The sequence below is a fragment of the Cynocephalus volans genome, chromosome 6 (assembly GCF_027409185.1).
Source record: "Cynocephalus volans isolate mCynVol1 chromosome 6, mCynVol1.pri, whole genome shotgun sequence".
Taxonomy (NCBI): domain Eukaryota; kingdom Metazoa; phylum Chordata; class Mammalia; order Dermoptera; family Cynocephalidae; genus Cynocephalus; species Cynocephalus volans.
Window position 1 is genome coordinate 141,812,590 of NC_084465.1, and position 14,536 is coordinate 141,827,125.

At 37.2% G+C, this 14,536-nt stretch overlaps 1 protein-coding gene across 1 annotated transcript in view; it reads left to right on the forward strand.

The window, feature by feature from the left end:
* The first annotated feature begins 5,634 nt into the window (after positions 1–5,634).
* The window catches only part of ARMC3 (armadillo repeat containing 3), a 102,425-nt gene continuing 93,523 nt past the window's right edge, over positions 5,635–14,536 (forward strand). Inside the window, exons 1-3 of the mRNA XM_063101141.1 lie at positions 5,635–5,855; positions 6,019–6,246; positions 9,806–9,854. Of these exons, the coding sequence (XP_062957211.1) occupies positions 5,635–5,855; positions 6,019–6,246; positions 9,806–9,854 (498 nt within the window). The remainder of the gene's footprint in view (positions 5,856–6,018; positions 6,247–9,805; positions 9,855–14,536) is intronic.

The window sequence follows — 14,536 nt, forward strand, 5'->3', positions numbered from 1 at the left end:
AAAATAGAATTTATAACATAAAGCCTTCCCACAGGAAAAAAATCCAGGCTTAGATAGATTCAGTGACATATTCTACCACACATTTAGGGAGGAAACTTATCAATTCTACATAAAAACTTCCAGAGAATTGAAAAAGTGGGAACATTTCCCAACTTATGAGTATTTTCTGAGGCCAGCATTATCCTGATACCAGACAAAGACATTATAGGAAAAGAATACTACAGACCAATGTCCCTCATGAAAATAGATGCAAAAAATCCTTGACTGAATATTGCCAAATTGAATCCAGTTTTATATAGAATAATAAATAGTACATAATGACCAAGCTGGGCTTATGCCAGGAATGCAAAGTTGGTTCAATATTTTAAAATAATTCCATGTGATATCACCATACTAACAGACTACAGAAGAAAAACCATGTGATTATTTAAACAGATGCTGACAAAAACATTCTACAGAATTCAACTTAATTCACCACAATAACCCACCAGCAAACAAAAAGCAGAAGAAAACTTTCTTAATCTGATAAAGGACATTTACAGAAAGCCTGTAATGATAAAGCCTAAATGCTTTTTCCCAAAGCTATGGCAAAAGGCGAAAATGTCTTCTCACCACTTTTATTCAACATTGTACTACGGATTTTACCTAGTGCAAGTGGACAAGAAAAAAAGACATCTAGATTGAAATGGGTAAAGTAAAAATGTCTTTATTCACAGATGACATCTACATAAAAAATCCTAATGAATTTACCAAAAAACTTACTAGAACTAATAAGTGAGCATAACAAGGTCACATTATACAAGATTGATATACAAAAATCAAATGTATTTTTTATACTAGAAATAACCATTTCAAAATAGAAACTTAAAAAATACTCTGTATAATAGAATCAAAAAGACACAAAATACTCAGATACAAGTTTTAAAAAATACAAGTGTGAGACCTGTACATGCAGAGATAAGTTTTAAAATATTCAAATAAATGGAGAGATAAACTGTATTCATGAATTGGAAAACTCAGTTCTACTCAGCTGTCAATTCTCCCTAAATTTATCTATAGATTAATGCAAACCTGATCAAAATCCCAGCAGGGATTTTTGGTAGAAACTGACAAACTAATTTAAAAATGTGTAGGAAAGTGAGAAGGACTTAAAATGGACAAAACAATTTTAAAAAGAATAGATTTGGAGGACTCATGTTACCTAATGTCAAGACTTACTGTAAAGCTATAATAATCGAGAGACTGTGGTATTAGTGTAAGGACAGATATATTGATCAAGGGAACAGAATGGAACTCAGACATAGACCTACCTAAAGGATATATTTATTTTTTACAAAGGTTCCAAAGTAATCTAATACATAAAGAATAGTGTTTTCTTCAAGTGGTACTGGAACATTTGAATATCCATATACAAAATCGTGATCCTCATGCCATCTCAAACAATATACGAAAATTAACTTGACATAAATTATAGATCTAAGTCAAAACTGTAAGACTTTTAAAAGAAAACATAAGATAAACTGTTTTTTTCCTCTAGAGTAGGCAAAGATTTCTTAGGTAGGGCAAATGCCAAACAAAGCAAAACAAAACCCACTACACTTTAAAAAAATGAAAGAATTAGACTTTATCAAAATTGAAAGCTTCTGTTCTTTGAAAGATATTTTTAAGAAATGAAAAGATAAGCCACAGAGTGGCAGAAAATATTTCCAAAATATATATCTGATAAATGACCTGTATCCAGAATATATAGAGAATTCTTACAACCCAATAATAATGACAAACAACCCAATTGAATGTAAGAAAAATATTTGAACAGATACTTCTACTTCACAAAAGAAGGAAAAGAAATGGCTAATAAGCACATAAAATGAGGTCATTATCATTAGTCATGAAGTAAATGTAAATTAAAACCAGAAGGAGACACTACTACACGTAACCCACTGGGATGGCTAAAATTAAAAGGACTGACAATATTAAGTGCTACAGAGCATATGAGGCAATTGGATCTCTCATTCATTGCTGGTGGGAACACGAATATGATAAAGTTCCTTTGGGAAGCAGTTTGGCATGTTCTCATAACACTGAACGCACACATGGCAAAAGACCCAGAAATTCTATTCCTGGGTATGCCCAAGGAGAGGCAAACATATGATCATACAAAAACCTGTATATAAATGTTCAGAGCAGATTTATTTATATAAGTTCCAAACTGGAAAGAACCCAAATGTCCACCAACTAGTGAATGAATGTTGTATGTCCATGCAATGCAATACTACTCTGCAATGAGGAGAGACAAGCTACAGGTATATGTAACACCATGGACAAATGTCAGAAGCATTATGCTAAATTAAAGAAGCCAGACACAAAAGGCAGTACGATGTGTAGCTCCATTTATAAGACATTCTAGAAAAGACAAAATTATAGGGAGAGAAAACAGATAGTTGTCCTTGGGAAGTGGGCTGGGAGGAGAAGTTTGTCATCAAGAGGGCACGAGGGAAATTTGGGATGATGGAAATGTTCTGTGTCATAACTGTGGTGGTAGTTACACAACTGTAAACCGTTGTCAAAACTCATCCATCTGTACACATTAAAATAAACAGGACCACAAAAAATTAGGCATACTCAGTAGAGACTAAGTCAATGATAAAAAGAATCAAAGCAGTTTTAATTATTTCATAAAAACTCTTTACAAATTGTTTTAACACTGTATTTTCAGGATGGGCTGGTACGATGCATTGGTTCAGAACATGGCTATAAAAGCCAAGCCAACTTTGGGACAAGCCCTGTCTCTGTCATTTATTAGTAGAGCAACCTTACGCCAATTACTTCATTCATACCTCACAGGGCTCTGGTGGGGATTTAACGATGCACGTTAACCACTTCATCATTTCCTGGCTCATAGTGAGTATTCAACAAACGTTAGTTATTTGAAGAACATTTAGACACAGTCTAGGTGGGGAGATTCACATATAAACAAATAAATTTCAATATCATGTGAAAAGAACAGAAATAGAGCCAGGGAAAAGTACAGTAATACTACAAAATGAGAAATGTTTCACTCTGTCTGGAGAAGCCAATAAGTCTTTCTGAAGGAAATTATGACTAAGATCAATTTTGGAAGACGAATAAGTGGTTTTCAGGCTGATTAGGGGCATGAAATGTCATGGTGTACCTAGAGAATGATAAGCAGTTTGCTATTTTTTTGAGCAATGAGAGAAGCTATTGTATTAAGGAGGAGTCGGTCAGAACAAGAAGGATCTCGAATGCCAATTTAAGACTCTTGTTGCATCTCATCACGTATACGATAGAGCTACTGGAGACAGCAAGGAGAGATTCAAATTAGATTTGCAACTTATAAAGTTTACTTTGATCATCCTGGAGAGGATATAGTGAAGCTGGGATAAAGCAAGAAGATGGAAGACCTTTTAGAAGGTTTACTAGATGAATCCAGGTAAAGAATGGTGACATTCTGTACTTGATCTATGGGAATGGAAAGGTGAGAATAAATTCAAGAGACTTTTAGGAGAATCCAATAACTGACTGCATATGAAGGAGAATAAGTATAGCATGACCTTCAGACTTGACAGTCTGGGTATGAAGGTGGGTAGTGGTACCCCTTAATAAACAGAAAAATAGGTCTACACTGAGAAAATGCTGAGTTTAGGTGGGTAGTATTGATGTGGGGAGTTTTGAGGGACTTGTGGACATCCAGGTGGAGCTGTCCAGCAAGTGGAAGGATTATATGAGCCTAGAGTTTAGTATCAGAGTCTAATGGGAAGTTATATATATGATACTTATAGTCACAAATTTAAGCAAGATCATTCTGAAAAGCATAGGGAACCAGGGACAGATCCCAGGGGAGCATCAATATTCAAGGCTGTATAGAAGACACTTTAAATAATGGTCATAAAAGTAGGAGGATCAAGAATATGCAGTATCAAAGAAACCAGAGGAAGGAGTTTCAAGAATGAGGAATCATCAAGAATGTTACATACAGCAGCAACGTCAAAGAGGGAGACAAGGAAATAGCCAATAGATTTGGATAGTTTTAGTGTTGGGATGAAACCAGATCACTACGGTCTGAAGAGTGAATGGGAAGTTAAAAATGTGGAAGTATCTAATGCATCTTACATTTTTTTTGGAAAGTCATGACCAACAAGAGAAAAAGAACAATAGAACGATAGCTAGAAGGAAAAACAGGAATCAAAGAAATTTTTTGTTCTTTTTTTTTGTATGAGGCATGAGAGATACTTTACAACATTTATAAATGACAGGGAAAGAAAACTGGAAGAGGAGAAGCTGAAAATACAGGTGTGTATTATTCTAGGTCTAATCAGGAGACAGAAATCACACCAGATATTTGACCATAGAAAATTTAAAATAAAGAATTGTTAAATATGCATAAAGCTGCTTATCAGGTAATTTAAAAGGTGGGAAGATAACATAAATACTTACAAAAGTAGCAACTGAAAGAAGCATCTAACACTCTTAGGTCTGGGGAGCCAACGGGGGCAGGCAGGAGATGGAGTTTGCAAAGTGTAGGAGAGAGGGAGAAACTTCTTGCTAAAGGCAATCAGTGTTTTATGAAGATGGCATTTGAGCTGGGCTTAATTCAGCAGAGATAAAAAAGTATTCCAGGAGTTGCACGGGACCTGGCAAATAGCAGGTGCTTAATAAATATTGGTTGAAAAATTAAATTATGAAGGAACAGAATTGGCAAAAATCTAGAGGAGAAAAGTATGGAAAATTTGCGGAGAAGAGTTAAGTTTTGCTGGGGTGTGAATGGAGGAGAGTGGTTGGAAATAAGGTTGGAAATAAGATAGAATAGGGATAGGGCAGGCATTCTTCAAAACCAGGCTAACGTGTTTAAAGTTTTTCTTAGGAAGCCACTGACATTTGCGTAAGAAAGTGACAAAGACTAGCACAATGATTTCTGGAAGATTGATTTGTCTATAGCATGTAGAAAGAACCGGAAGGAGTGAGAAACTGAAGTCACTAGCTAGAAGGCCAAAAACGATGACCTGATTAGAGTGACAGTGAGGAAATGTTAAATAAATTATAGGAGGCCATTGTCTCAGACTAAGCTCCTGTATTAGACCCCAGAAGACCAGTCTAAAAACCAAAATGGAGTCCCCCATGCTAATGGTGCAGTCACCAAACTAAAACCAAGTAGTTGTCTGACCTCCCCAGAAATCAAGAGAAATAACAGCCAATTTCTTCAACAGGCCAGTTTAAATCTTCAACTGGCACGAGAACGAAATTCCCTCAGCTTTAATCCTTACACAGAAGAGACAGCCTAAAGTGACCGGATGCTAACTGGTCAGTTATTTTTCTACAGTTCTGTCTGCCTGTCTGCACCTTACAAGAAAAGCAACTTTGAAATGACCAATCCGTTTTTTCATTGTTTTTGCTTTCTTCAGCCTCTTTTTCTGTCTACAAAGTCAACCTGTTTTTCTCAGCTCATTGGAACACTTACTGTATTTTATGAAATGACGTGTTGCCCGGTTCTAGAATCGGAATAAAACCAATAGAGATCTTTAACTAAATTTGTTGCAAGTTTGTCCTTTGACGGAAACGAGAGAGGGAATATATAGGGAACAAAATGTAGGCGGCCAGTTGGTGACTTAGTTGCTGATGGCGGTTGGGGGACAGGGGAGGAAGAAAGGAAACAGGTTCTTTCTGCGTCTATGCTATTGGGAAGAATGGCAGAAAGAGGAAAGAAAGGAAGAGCAGGAGGTTTTGAAGGTTCTGTGGGGGAAGATTGGACATCCTAGTACACGCAACGCCGACAATTCAGGTCTGCAGCTCAGCGGGGTCCGGGCAGGAGGTGGCAATTTGGGTGTCACCTGCACTCTGTAGGCCAGTAGCTGGGAGAGCGCAGTGGCATCTCAGCGCGTTTGAATCCCAGCAGTCCCCGGCCAGAGCTGAGGCTGAGCTGCCTCCTGATTTACACTTTTCACCTGGCTGGCCCCCAACAACCAGGAAGAGGAGGATTCCCAATTTCTATTCTGCCCCAAGGCACCGGACTCAGGGAACCGCGGACGCACTAGGGTCCCCGCTACTGACCGCTGCCCCTCGGCGGCCCAAGGGGCGCCTCCACCAGCCGAGCGTGCGCTCCCAGGGCGCAGGTGCGCAGGCGCGGCGTCGCCTAGCAACCAGGGACAACACAGAGCGGGAGGCGCGCGCCGGCGGCGGCCAGAAGTGTTTGCTAGGTCTGAGGAGCCGCGGCTCGGCGGGACTTGGCAGGTAAAGCAGGCCCGGGCTGCACGCCTGCCCCCGCGGTTTGGAGAGGCTCAGCGCAGAGGCCCGAGCAAAACTTGGGCAAGGAGAAGGTGCCGCGAGGGTGGAGACTGCTGGGGCAACTAGGGAACACCGTGTTAGGGGTTGTCGGTCCCTGCCCGGTACCCGCAGTGTTAGACGGGGGTCAGGTGGGTTTCATAAGCATCTGGCCACCTCCCGTTTAACAGGTGACAAAGCAGAGGCCCCGAGAGGGGATCTGAGAGTCTACTTGACTGTGAGCAACTCACGAAGTGGCCCACGATTTCCTCTAGCCCCCTCCTCTCCTTTGTCTTAAAACAAATCTCCCTATTAGAAAATATTTAAAATCATAAAATGAAAGTTCACGAAGGAAAAAATCAAATCGATAAACTCGTGAAAAAAAATGTGGCTCTAATAATAAAGAAGATGTAAACTTAATATAGACTTGTTTTCATATCTAATGCCCTGATCTTCGTACCTTTTCACCCAGTTACTTTACCGCTAGAGATTTATCCTAAAGAAACAGTTGGGGATGTGGATGAAAATTTTGTGTCCAAGGATGTTTATTGCAGCCTTTTGCATAATTCCAGAGAATTAGAAACAAATGCCCAACAATAAGAGACTGGCTAGATAAATAATGGGTTTTTAAAGTATTCTTTTAAATGACATATTATGCTGAGCCATTGGAGATGATTAGAGCAATAAATGGAGACTGAGATTTTATGTACTTCTCTGTTGATTTAAGAATTTAGTAGGAAAATGGTCCCAGGAAGGGAAGGTGAGAATAGGGGATAAAATCCAGGAAGGATGGTAAAATCACTACAGAAGAAATACAAAAAAGGAACTACACCGAAATAGTACTGAATTCCCTGAGCTTATCTTTGTGTGATTTTTATTTTATTCATTGTGCCTTCTTTGTTTTCCAAATTCTCTACAATGAAATGCATTACCTTTTTGAAGGAAAACAATTAGGGTTATCTCAGAGGTTCATTGCCCCTGGCTCATGTCAGCTGTTTACTTTCTCCCCATTAACTGTTATACCCAATATGGTGATAAAACACAAACACTTCTAACTTCATAGTATTGCCAGGGATAAGCTCTATCATTGCAATACTGTATGTTTATGCTATTCCAGCCGTTGCACTGTTTATTATGCAATTGCTGGAAAACACTATCCTGAAGTAGAAAAAAATAGTTTCTGAGTGAAAATCAGATAATTTAAAACAACTTATGCAGGTGTAATTTAATTGCTTTTTAAATATTATTCATAAGGAATTCTTTTATAAATTAAAGGCTGCTCTATCTTGGAATTGGTTATAAGGAGCTATGAACTCATTTTTTAAAGAAATTAATTACAGGATAGATTCTTATTTGTTCAGAGCAGTTTCTGTGTGTGTGCCTGAAACATTACAGGCACAGGTCTAGAGCCTCTGCACTTTTCAAGCACCTATGAAAGATGTTTAAGATTTGAAAAAAAAAAATTGGCTGTAAAATATGAATAGAAAACTAAAAAATTAATGCTAATTAAATGTTTTTATTAGCATTAAAATTTCATTACATTTGAAAACAATTTTCTCATTTTTCAAGAATTTCAGGTGTACACACTGATTGCTGAGTAATTTCAAATGCAAATTTCAATTTTTTTATAATGAAAATTACACTTAATTGGAGATGTTGGATACATTTTAACATCTTAATATTTTGGATATAGTGTGAGGTAGTGTATCACAGAGTAAGCTTGCCCAGGCCATCAAAGATCTTAAAATTCATGTGGCCTGAAGCTAGTGACCTGGAACAGATGTCTTTCAGAAGTTCCTAAGAGTTCCTATGAACACGTGGCTTTTTAATATATGCGATTAATTCTGGTCAGTGTTGCTAATGCAAGGAGTTGCTTTTGACCCTTGACAAGCTCTTTGAACTAACCCTGATATTGTAGATTCCCTCCAAGGATTTTCTATTTCGCAGGGTTTCCCTGGAGACTATGGTAATTACCTTGATGCTAGAATATACCATCTGAGATGGCTCTAATGCCAAACATACTTCTACAAACTCTCATTTGTAGAAAACTAGAAAGATTTCTTGGTTATTCTAACAGGCACCAGAATCTTGGAAAGTTCTCTGTACCTAGGATGAATTGCTTCTCTGTGGTAGGTCAACTATGTATATATAATATTTCTTTGGCTTTTTTCCACAAAGGCATGGGCATATGAGGGCAAATGGAAAAGGGTCTTGCAAAAAATTAACCTCCGTTTCCCCAGAATACATCTCTTCAGATTCTCAATTGCTTTTTTATTGAGCTATGGATTATATTAGAGAAAACTTCATTGTTATCTGAGAAAAGGACACAAACGTTGATTCAGATTTGGTAGATCCTGTATACCATTCACAAAATTATTACACCCAGGAAAAATAGAATTAATGTCTACTATGTACCAGGCACTATTGTAGGTGCTTGGAATAGATCTGTGCCAGAAATAGGCAAAAATTCCTGCCTTTGCAGCACAAACATTCTTACAGATCTCAAAGGTAATTTGGATTTAGTCTCTCGAGTCCAACATAAGTGAACTATAAGCATGGTAAACTATTCCCTGTTATGTAAGTAAAAGTTATGTTGCTAATATATTCAAACTATCCCATTACTGGGTATAAATCCAAAGGAATGGAAATTATCATGTCGAAGGGATACCTGCACTCCCATGTTTATTGCAGCTCTGTTTACAATAGCCGGGCTATGGAATCAATCTAAATTTCCATTGATGGATGACTGGATAAGGAAAATATGGTATATATACACAATGGAATATTACTCAGCCATAAGAAAAGAATGAAATTCTGCCATTCACAGCAACATGGATGAGCCTGGAGGAAATTATTTTAAGTGAAACAACCCAAGCACAGAAAGACAAATACCACACCGCATGTCTTCATAAGTGGGAGCTGAATTAATAATAAACAATCTATAAAGAGAGAGAGACAGAAAGAAAGAAACAACAATCACAATAATATGCTTAACTTTTAGAAGGAGACAACAGAACTGTGGTTTCTAGAGGTGGAGAAGGGGAGGGAGAAAAGGAAGGAGGTTAATGAGAAACTAATGAAAAATTGGTTCAAGGACACAAAGAATGACAACGTATTGTAATGATGACTAAGCTAACTATCCTGATTTGACCATCACACATTGTACACAGCTACTGATAGTCAACTTTGTACCCCACAAATAGGTATAATCAATTATGCTTTAATAAAAAATAAACTGGAGAAAAAAATATGTTATACATATATTTTCAAACTAATATATTGCAAACTGGAAGCCAGGACTAATGCTCAACAATCTTATCAAAAAGATCCTTTAAAATTATAGTTTGAAATAGGGATGTAGATAACATATTTGTACATGTGCAATAATTTCTACATGTATTGCATTGTCTGTTATTAGGGAAAAATGTAAAGGAGAAGATAAACCTCTTCTTAAGAACATAGGTAACTGAGAGATTTGTACACATATAATGCACAAATGACACTAATCATTTATTGCTTCTTTTTCCAGAATGGGTAAAAAGATAAAGAAGGAAGTAGAACCTCCTCCTGAGGATGTGGTAAGTTTCTGATTTGAATACTAGTAGCACTTTAACAACCAGTGTTAAAAATAAATTACTCAAACAGTTTGGCATGTACCACTATATACATGAATACATGGTGGCAGAAGTCCAAAGTCTGACTAATGATAAGATTAGTCAGAGAAATCTAACATTATGTAAACAAACATTTAACCATTGTCATTATATAATTAGCACAATTAGAGAGTAATTATTAGCTTTTCCAGTATGTAGATGGCATATTTGTAGCCTAGTTAATGAGTAAATAGTTTTGGGATGTTCTTTTAAATACTTTACATTTGCCAGTCTCTCATTAATGTTAATTATCCAAGTGAATTTTCAAAAATAACTGGAAGTTGTGCTATAGCTATTAGACATGCATGTTAGGTTGTCTGGTGATGACCATTTGGACATGAGAAGTTCTGTATTTTCCAGCTCTATCAAGAGAGTGGTCTGAGATTGTCATCTTTTTCTATTTCAAATGCTAAGTAATGCATTCCCCACTACAGAAAGCCCGTCTCTCTCTTTCAAAAGCATGGTTTTAGGCTGGCGGATTAGCTCAGTTAGTTAGAGCATGGTGCTGATAACACCAAGGTCCAGGGCTTGATTCCTGGACCAGCCAGCCACCCCCCAAAAATAAAGTAAAATAAGAATATGGTTTTATCTTCTCTTTCTACATTTTATCAATTACTGAAAGATCGTGTAAAAGTGGGAAATGACCTTTGACAATTTTCAGTTTAGAAACTAATTTTGAAACAGACATTTGATGTAGTTTTCTTCTGATAAAATATAACTAGAAACGGAGTATAGTCTACACACTCACAGGATTTTAAAGTCTGAAGTACGCTGAGCTGACTGCAGAAATCTCCCCTCCAGCGCTGGAGCATTGTGGTTAAGACTGAGAGCTTTGTCCCAGCTCTGCCTTTCATGACCTGTGTTCTTTTGGCCAAGTTGACAAATTTGGCCAAGTTATTTCAGTTTTTCTTTATCTCTTCTATGGACATTGTAATATCCAACTCATTTTGGTGATGGTAGAAATTACATGAACTTCTCAATGCCTGGCACGTAATTAGCACTCAGTAAATAAGATCGATTATTATAGGAATCCTCTGAACTCTGCTACACACACACGCACCTGTGCAAGCACCTAGGTATGGTACTTCAATACAGTTTGGAATAAAAGTTTTAGAAGCACCTGTCTGCCCAGGTCCTGGAAGGCTTTGCAGAAGTGGTCATTGTGGTCTCATGATGTAGTTTTGTCATTCTGGCAGCCTTCCTTTGGACATACTCCTAAAACGTTTCAGATTATGTTTTCATTGCATCCTAGGTTTGCATGACCCCACTTTTTACTGCCAAATAGCATTATTGGCATCTTATTGGTAGAAAGTGGACTCATGAACACAGTACTTCACAACAGACATATTCTGATTAATATTAGAATTGTCTAATAAACAATAGATATGTCTGTCTAATACTTGTCCTATAATTTTATGACATATTGCTGGTACTGTTCTCTGCACTCCAATCCATCCTTGAGGACTTTAGAAACACAATCCTAGCTTTGACAAAATATAGTTCTTACTTCCTCAGTTCACGACAGCCCTGGGGGCAGCAAAAGTCACGTGTAACAATTGCCAATGGTCCCTGACTATTGACTGCCTTTCCCAAGGGCCTTCCATCCTTCTCCTACTCTGACTTTATGTTAGTAAAGCTGATAGAGTTGTATTAAAATATGTAACCTCATTTCTACCTTATAAATTCTAATACTTCAAAACAGTATACCATAATTTACAGGATATATCCTTCAAAGTATGTGAAAGGTTTGTTCTACAATTGCAAATGAAAACCAGATTTAAAACAGGGATCTATAACTACTTAAGAAAATAAATTTTTCTCTGTCAACTAATGGTAAATTGCTTCCTATGTATTTCCTAGGAAAACCGTTTCCAAAGATTTTAATTTTGATCAGTCTTTTATCTACTGGTTAAAATGGGTAACAGAGACAGCAAGTGTTCGGTGATACGATTAAAACAAAAAACTCCCTTTTTCTTCTTAATATTCTCAATTGTCATAGCATTCATTAATATATGCCTATGTGGTTTATTGATCTACATCTTCTTCTTATAAAAGAGGTACTAGTTCAGAAGATGCCTGGATGTGGAAAACATACAGCTTGAATGACCAATATAACATATTCTGTCTTTCTAAATCCTTTTCATGACTGGCTGAAAGGTTGCTTGTATGCTTTAATAAAAGGCAAGCTTCCTGTGGAAAGATTGCATAAAAAAATTCCTGACAGAAACAGCTCTGTTAGGCATTATTGAATATAAGGTAAGATATTCAGTGACTAAGTGTAAGCTCTGCAGCTGCATTGCCTGAGTTTGGATCCTCACTTTGTCATCCACTTGTGCTCGTCTATGACCTTGGATAAATTTCCTAACCTTGGTGTACCACAGTGAGGATGTAATGATACCTACTTTATAGGAATACCCACTCACAGAGGTAAAGTAAGGTTGAATATAAGATGTTTAGAATAGCACTAGCACTAGGTAAGAGCTCAGTAAGCGTTATTATTAATGATGTAGCTGAGGGTGCCATTCATGATTCTGTAGAACTGAACAAGTTTGTATGATCTGTCAAAGGAGGCAGGATGTCAGCTGTGAAGACCAGCTGGCCACTAAAGTCCCCAGAGGCCTGGTGTGTAGCCATCATGATTCATGGTCAGGTCTTTAAGCTTGCAAGGATGGAAACTGTGTTCTCTTAATATTTCAGGGGATAAATCCACAGTGTCTGAACTCAAAAGAGAATGTGCCCTGGCCCCAGAATTTTAATGATTAAGGATCAAGGTAACTGAACATCTATGTTAAAAGATCAGCACTTTGTCTCCCTCAATTAAGTGCGCATGGGGAGCTCAGCATGGTGAACATTGAATCAGAGCAATGGAAAATGGCAGAACATGCTCACTCACCTGGACAACCAAATCCAACTCCTTGGAAGAATGGGATGTCTCCTAGGGCTTGATTTTCCCCAGACCTTCTTCATCAATCTCAGAACTCAACCTTTCCTCCTTCGTTGTAGACTGGCAACACTGCCATGGACTTTTTTTTTTTAAACAAGTGAAGAATCACAGGGACTTATTTTCCCATCTTCCTCCCTCATCACAGATAAGCAAAACACCATGTATTAATTTTAAAAATTATAAATTCATAAATAATATATGTATATAAAACTGGTATGGCTAATTATCAACTTGCTCACCTCACTCTAAAAGTTTGCTACTTCAATTCAGGTTGCAAAATAAACTAAAGGCCGTTTTAGCTCTTTTCATTTTAACCTTTACACATTTTAGCAGATTTTTACTGATGTCTAGATATTCTCTAGTAAAAGTTCATGTTAGATGAGTGCAGTCTACTTCCTCCTGTTTCTCTTTTCTTGTGCAATTGGCTCCTCATGATCTGAGGTGGTAAACACACTTCAACAAAAATCAAAAAAGCCTTTTATTTGCACTTACTGACACCATAAAATTCACTTAATCATCATAAATTATCTATTTTCATTGAGTTCAACTTTATAATTTTGTATTCTTTTGGATCTGTGCTGTCTAATACAGTAGCCACTAGCCACATGTGGTTATTTAAATTTAAATTTATAATGATTAAAATTAACAATTAAAAAACAAAATTAAAAATTCAGTTCCTCAGTCACATTAGTGACGTTTCAAGTGTTCAAAAGTCGCACACGGCCTGTGACTGCTGTATTGGACAACACAGAACTGGAGCATTTCCATTCTTGAAGTTTTACTGGACAGCATTATTCTAGACAGTCTATTTCCTTAACAGAGGTATAAAAATAGCTCTGTAAGTCTGGCCTTTCTAATTGACTGGGCTTAAAATTCAAAGCATAGCCAAAATGTTTTCCCTTTTGTTAAAAAAATTCTTTTTGTAAATAATTTTGGTTCATCATTTACTTTGTGCAGAGTGTGAAATTATAATTTCATCACAAGCTTGATGGTGACTGTAACTTCCTCAAGGGAAAGCAGATGGGATGTGTAATTACAGCACGGTATTATTTGTTTAGCCATGTGGCATTCTGTTATAGCCATCATTTTATTCTCAGGGCCTTTTTAAATAAAAAATTACTATAATGCCGTGGGCTGTGTAGGAGAAACAAATGTCGTGCCAAGCTTCTCCACCCTCTGCCAAACATCGGCATTGCTCCTCCTTCAACAGCTCTTTAGATTATAACTCTCACAGTCCCAGTCTTCCCTTTAAGTTTCTTGTACCTGATGTCGCCTTTTTCTTAATGATGACCAGAAGCTATGGCAAAATATTGAAGAGTCTTTTAAACCACCGAAGGGAGACTAAATGGTATTTCTATAGCTTTTGTTTAAAACTCTCCTCCTTTGAGAATTGCAGTTATTTTGTGGAGATCACAACATATCCATGTTTAACTATACTATGTTTATTCACATGCTTATAAAATCAGCTTTAAAAATATTAAAACATTAGAAGTCTCTGAGGTGAAAGTTCTAAAATGGAAGGGACGTCTGTTCTGAATTTGGGTTGGTGGAGAAGGTAACTAGCTGGAATGTTAGAGAAGCTGCCATAAGCGGTAATGATGATCTAATGCTGGGATTCTCAGGGGTTTGGTGGGCGATCGGGGAAACTTGTGAAGGCAGAATG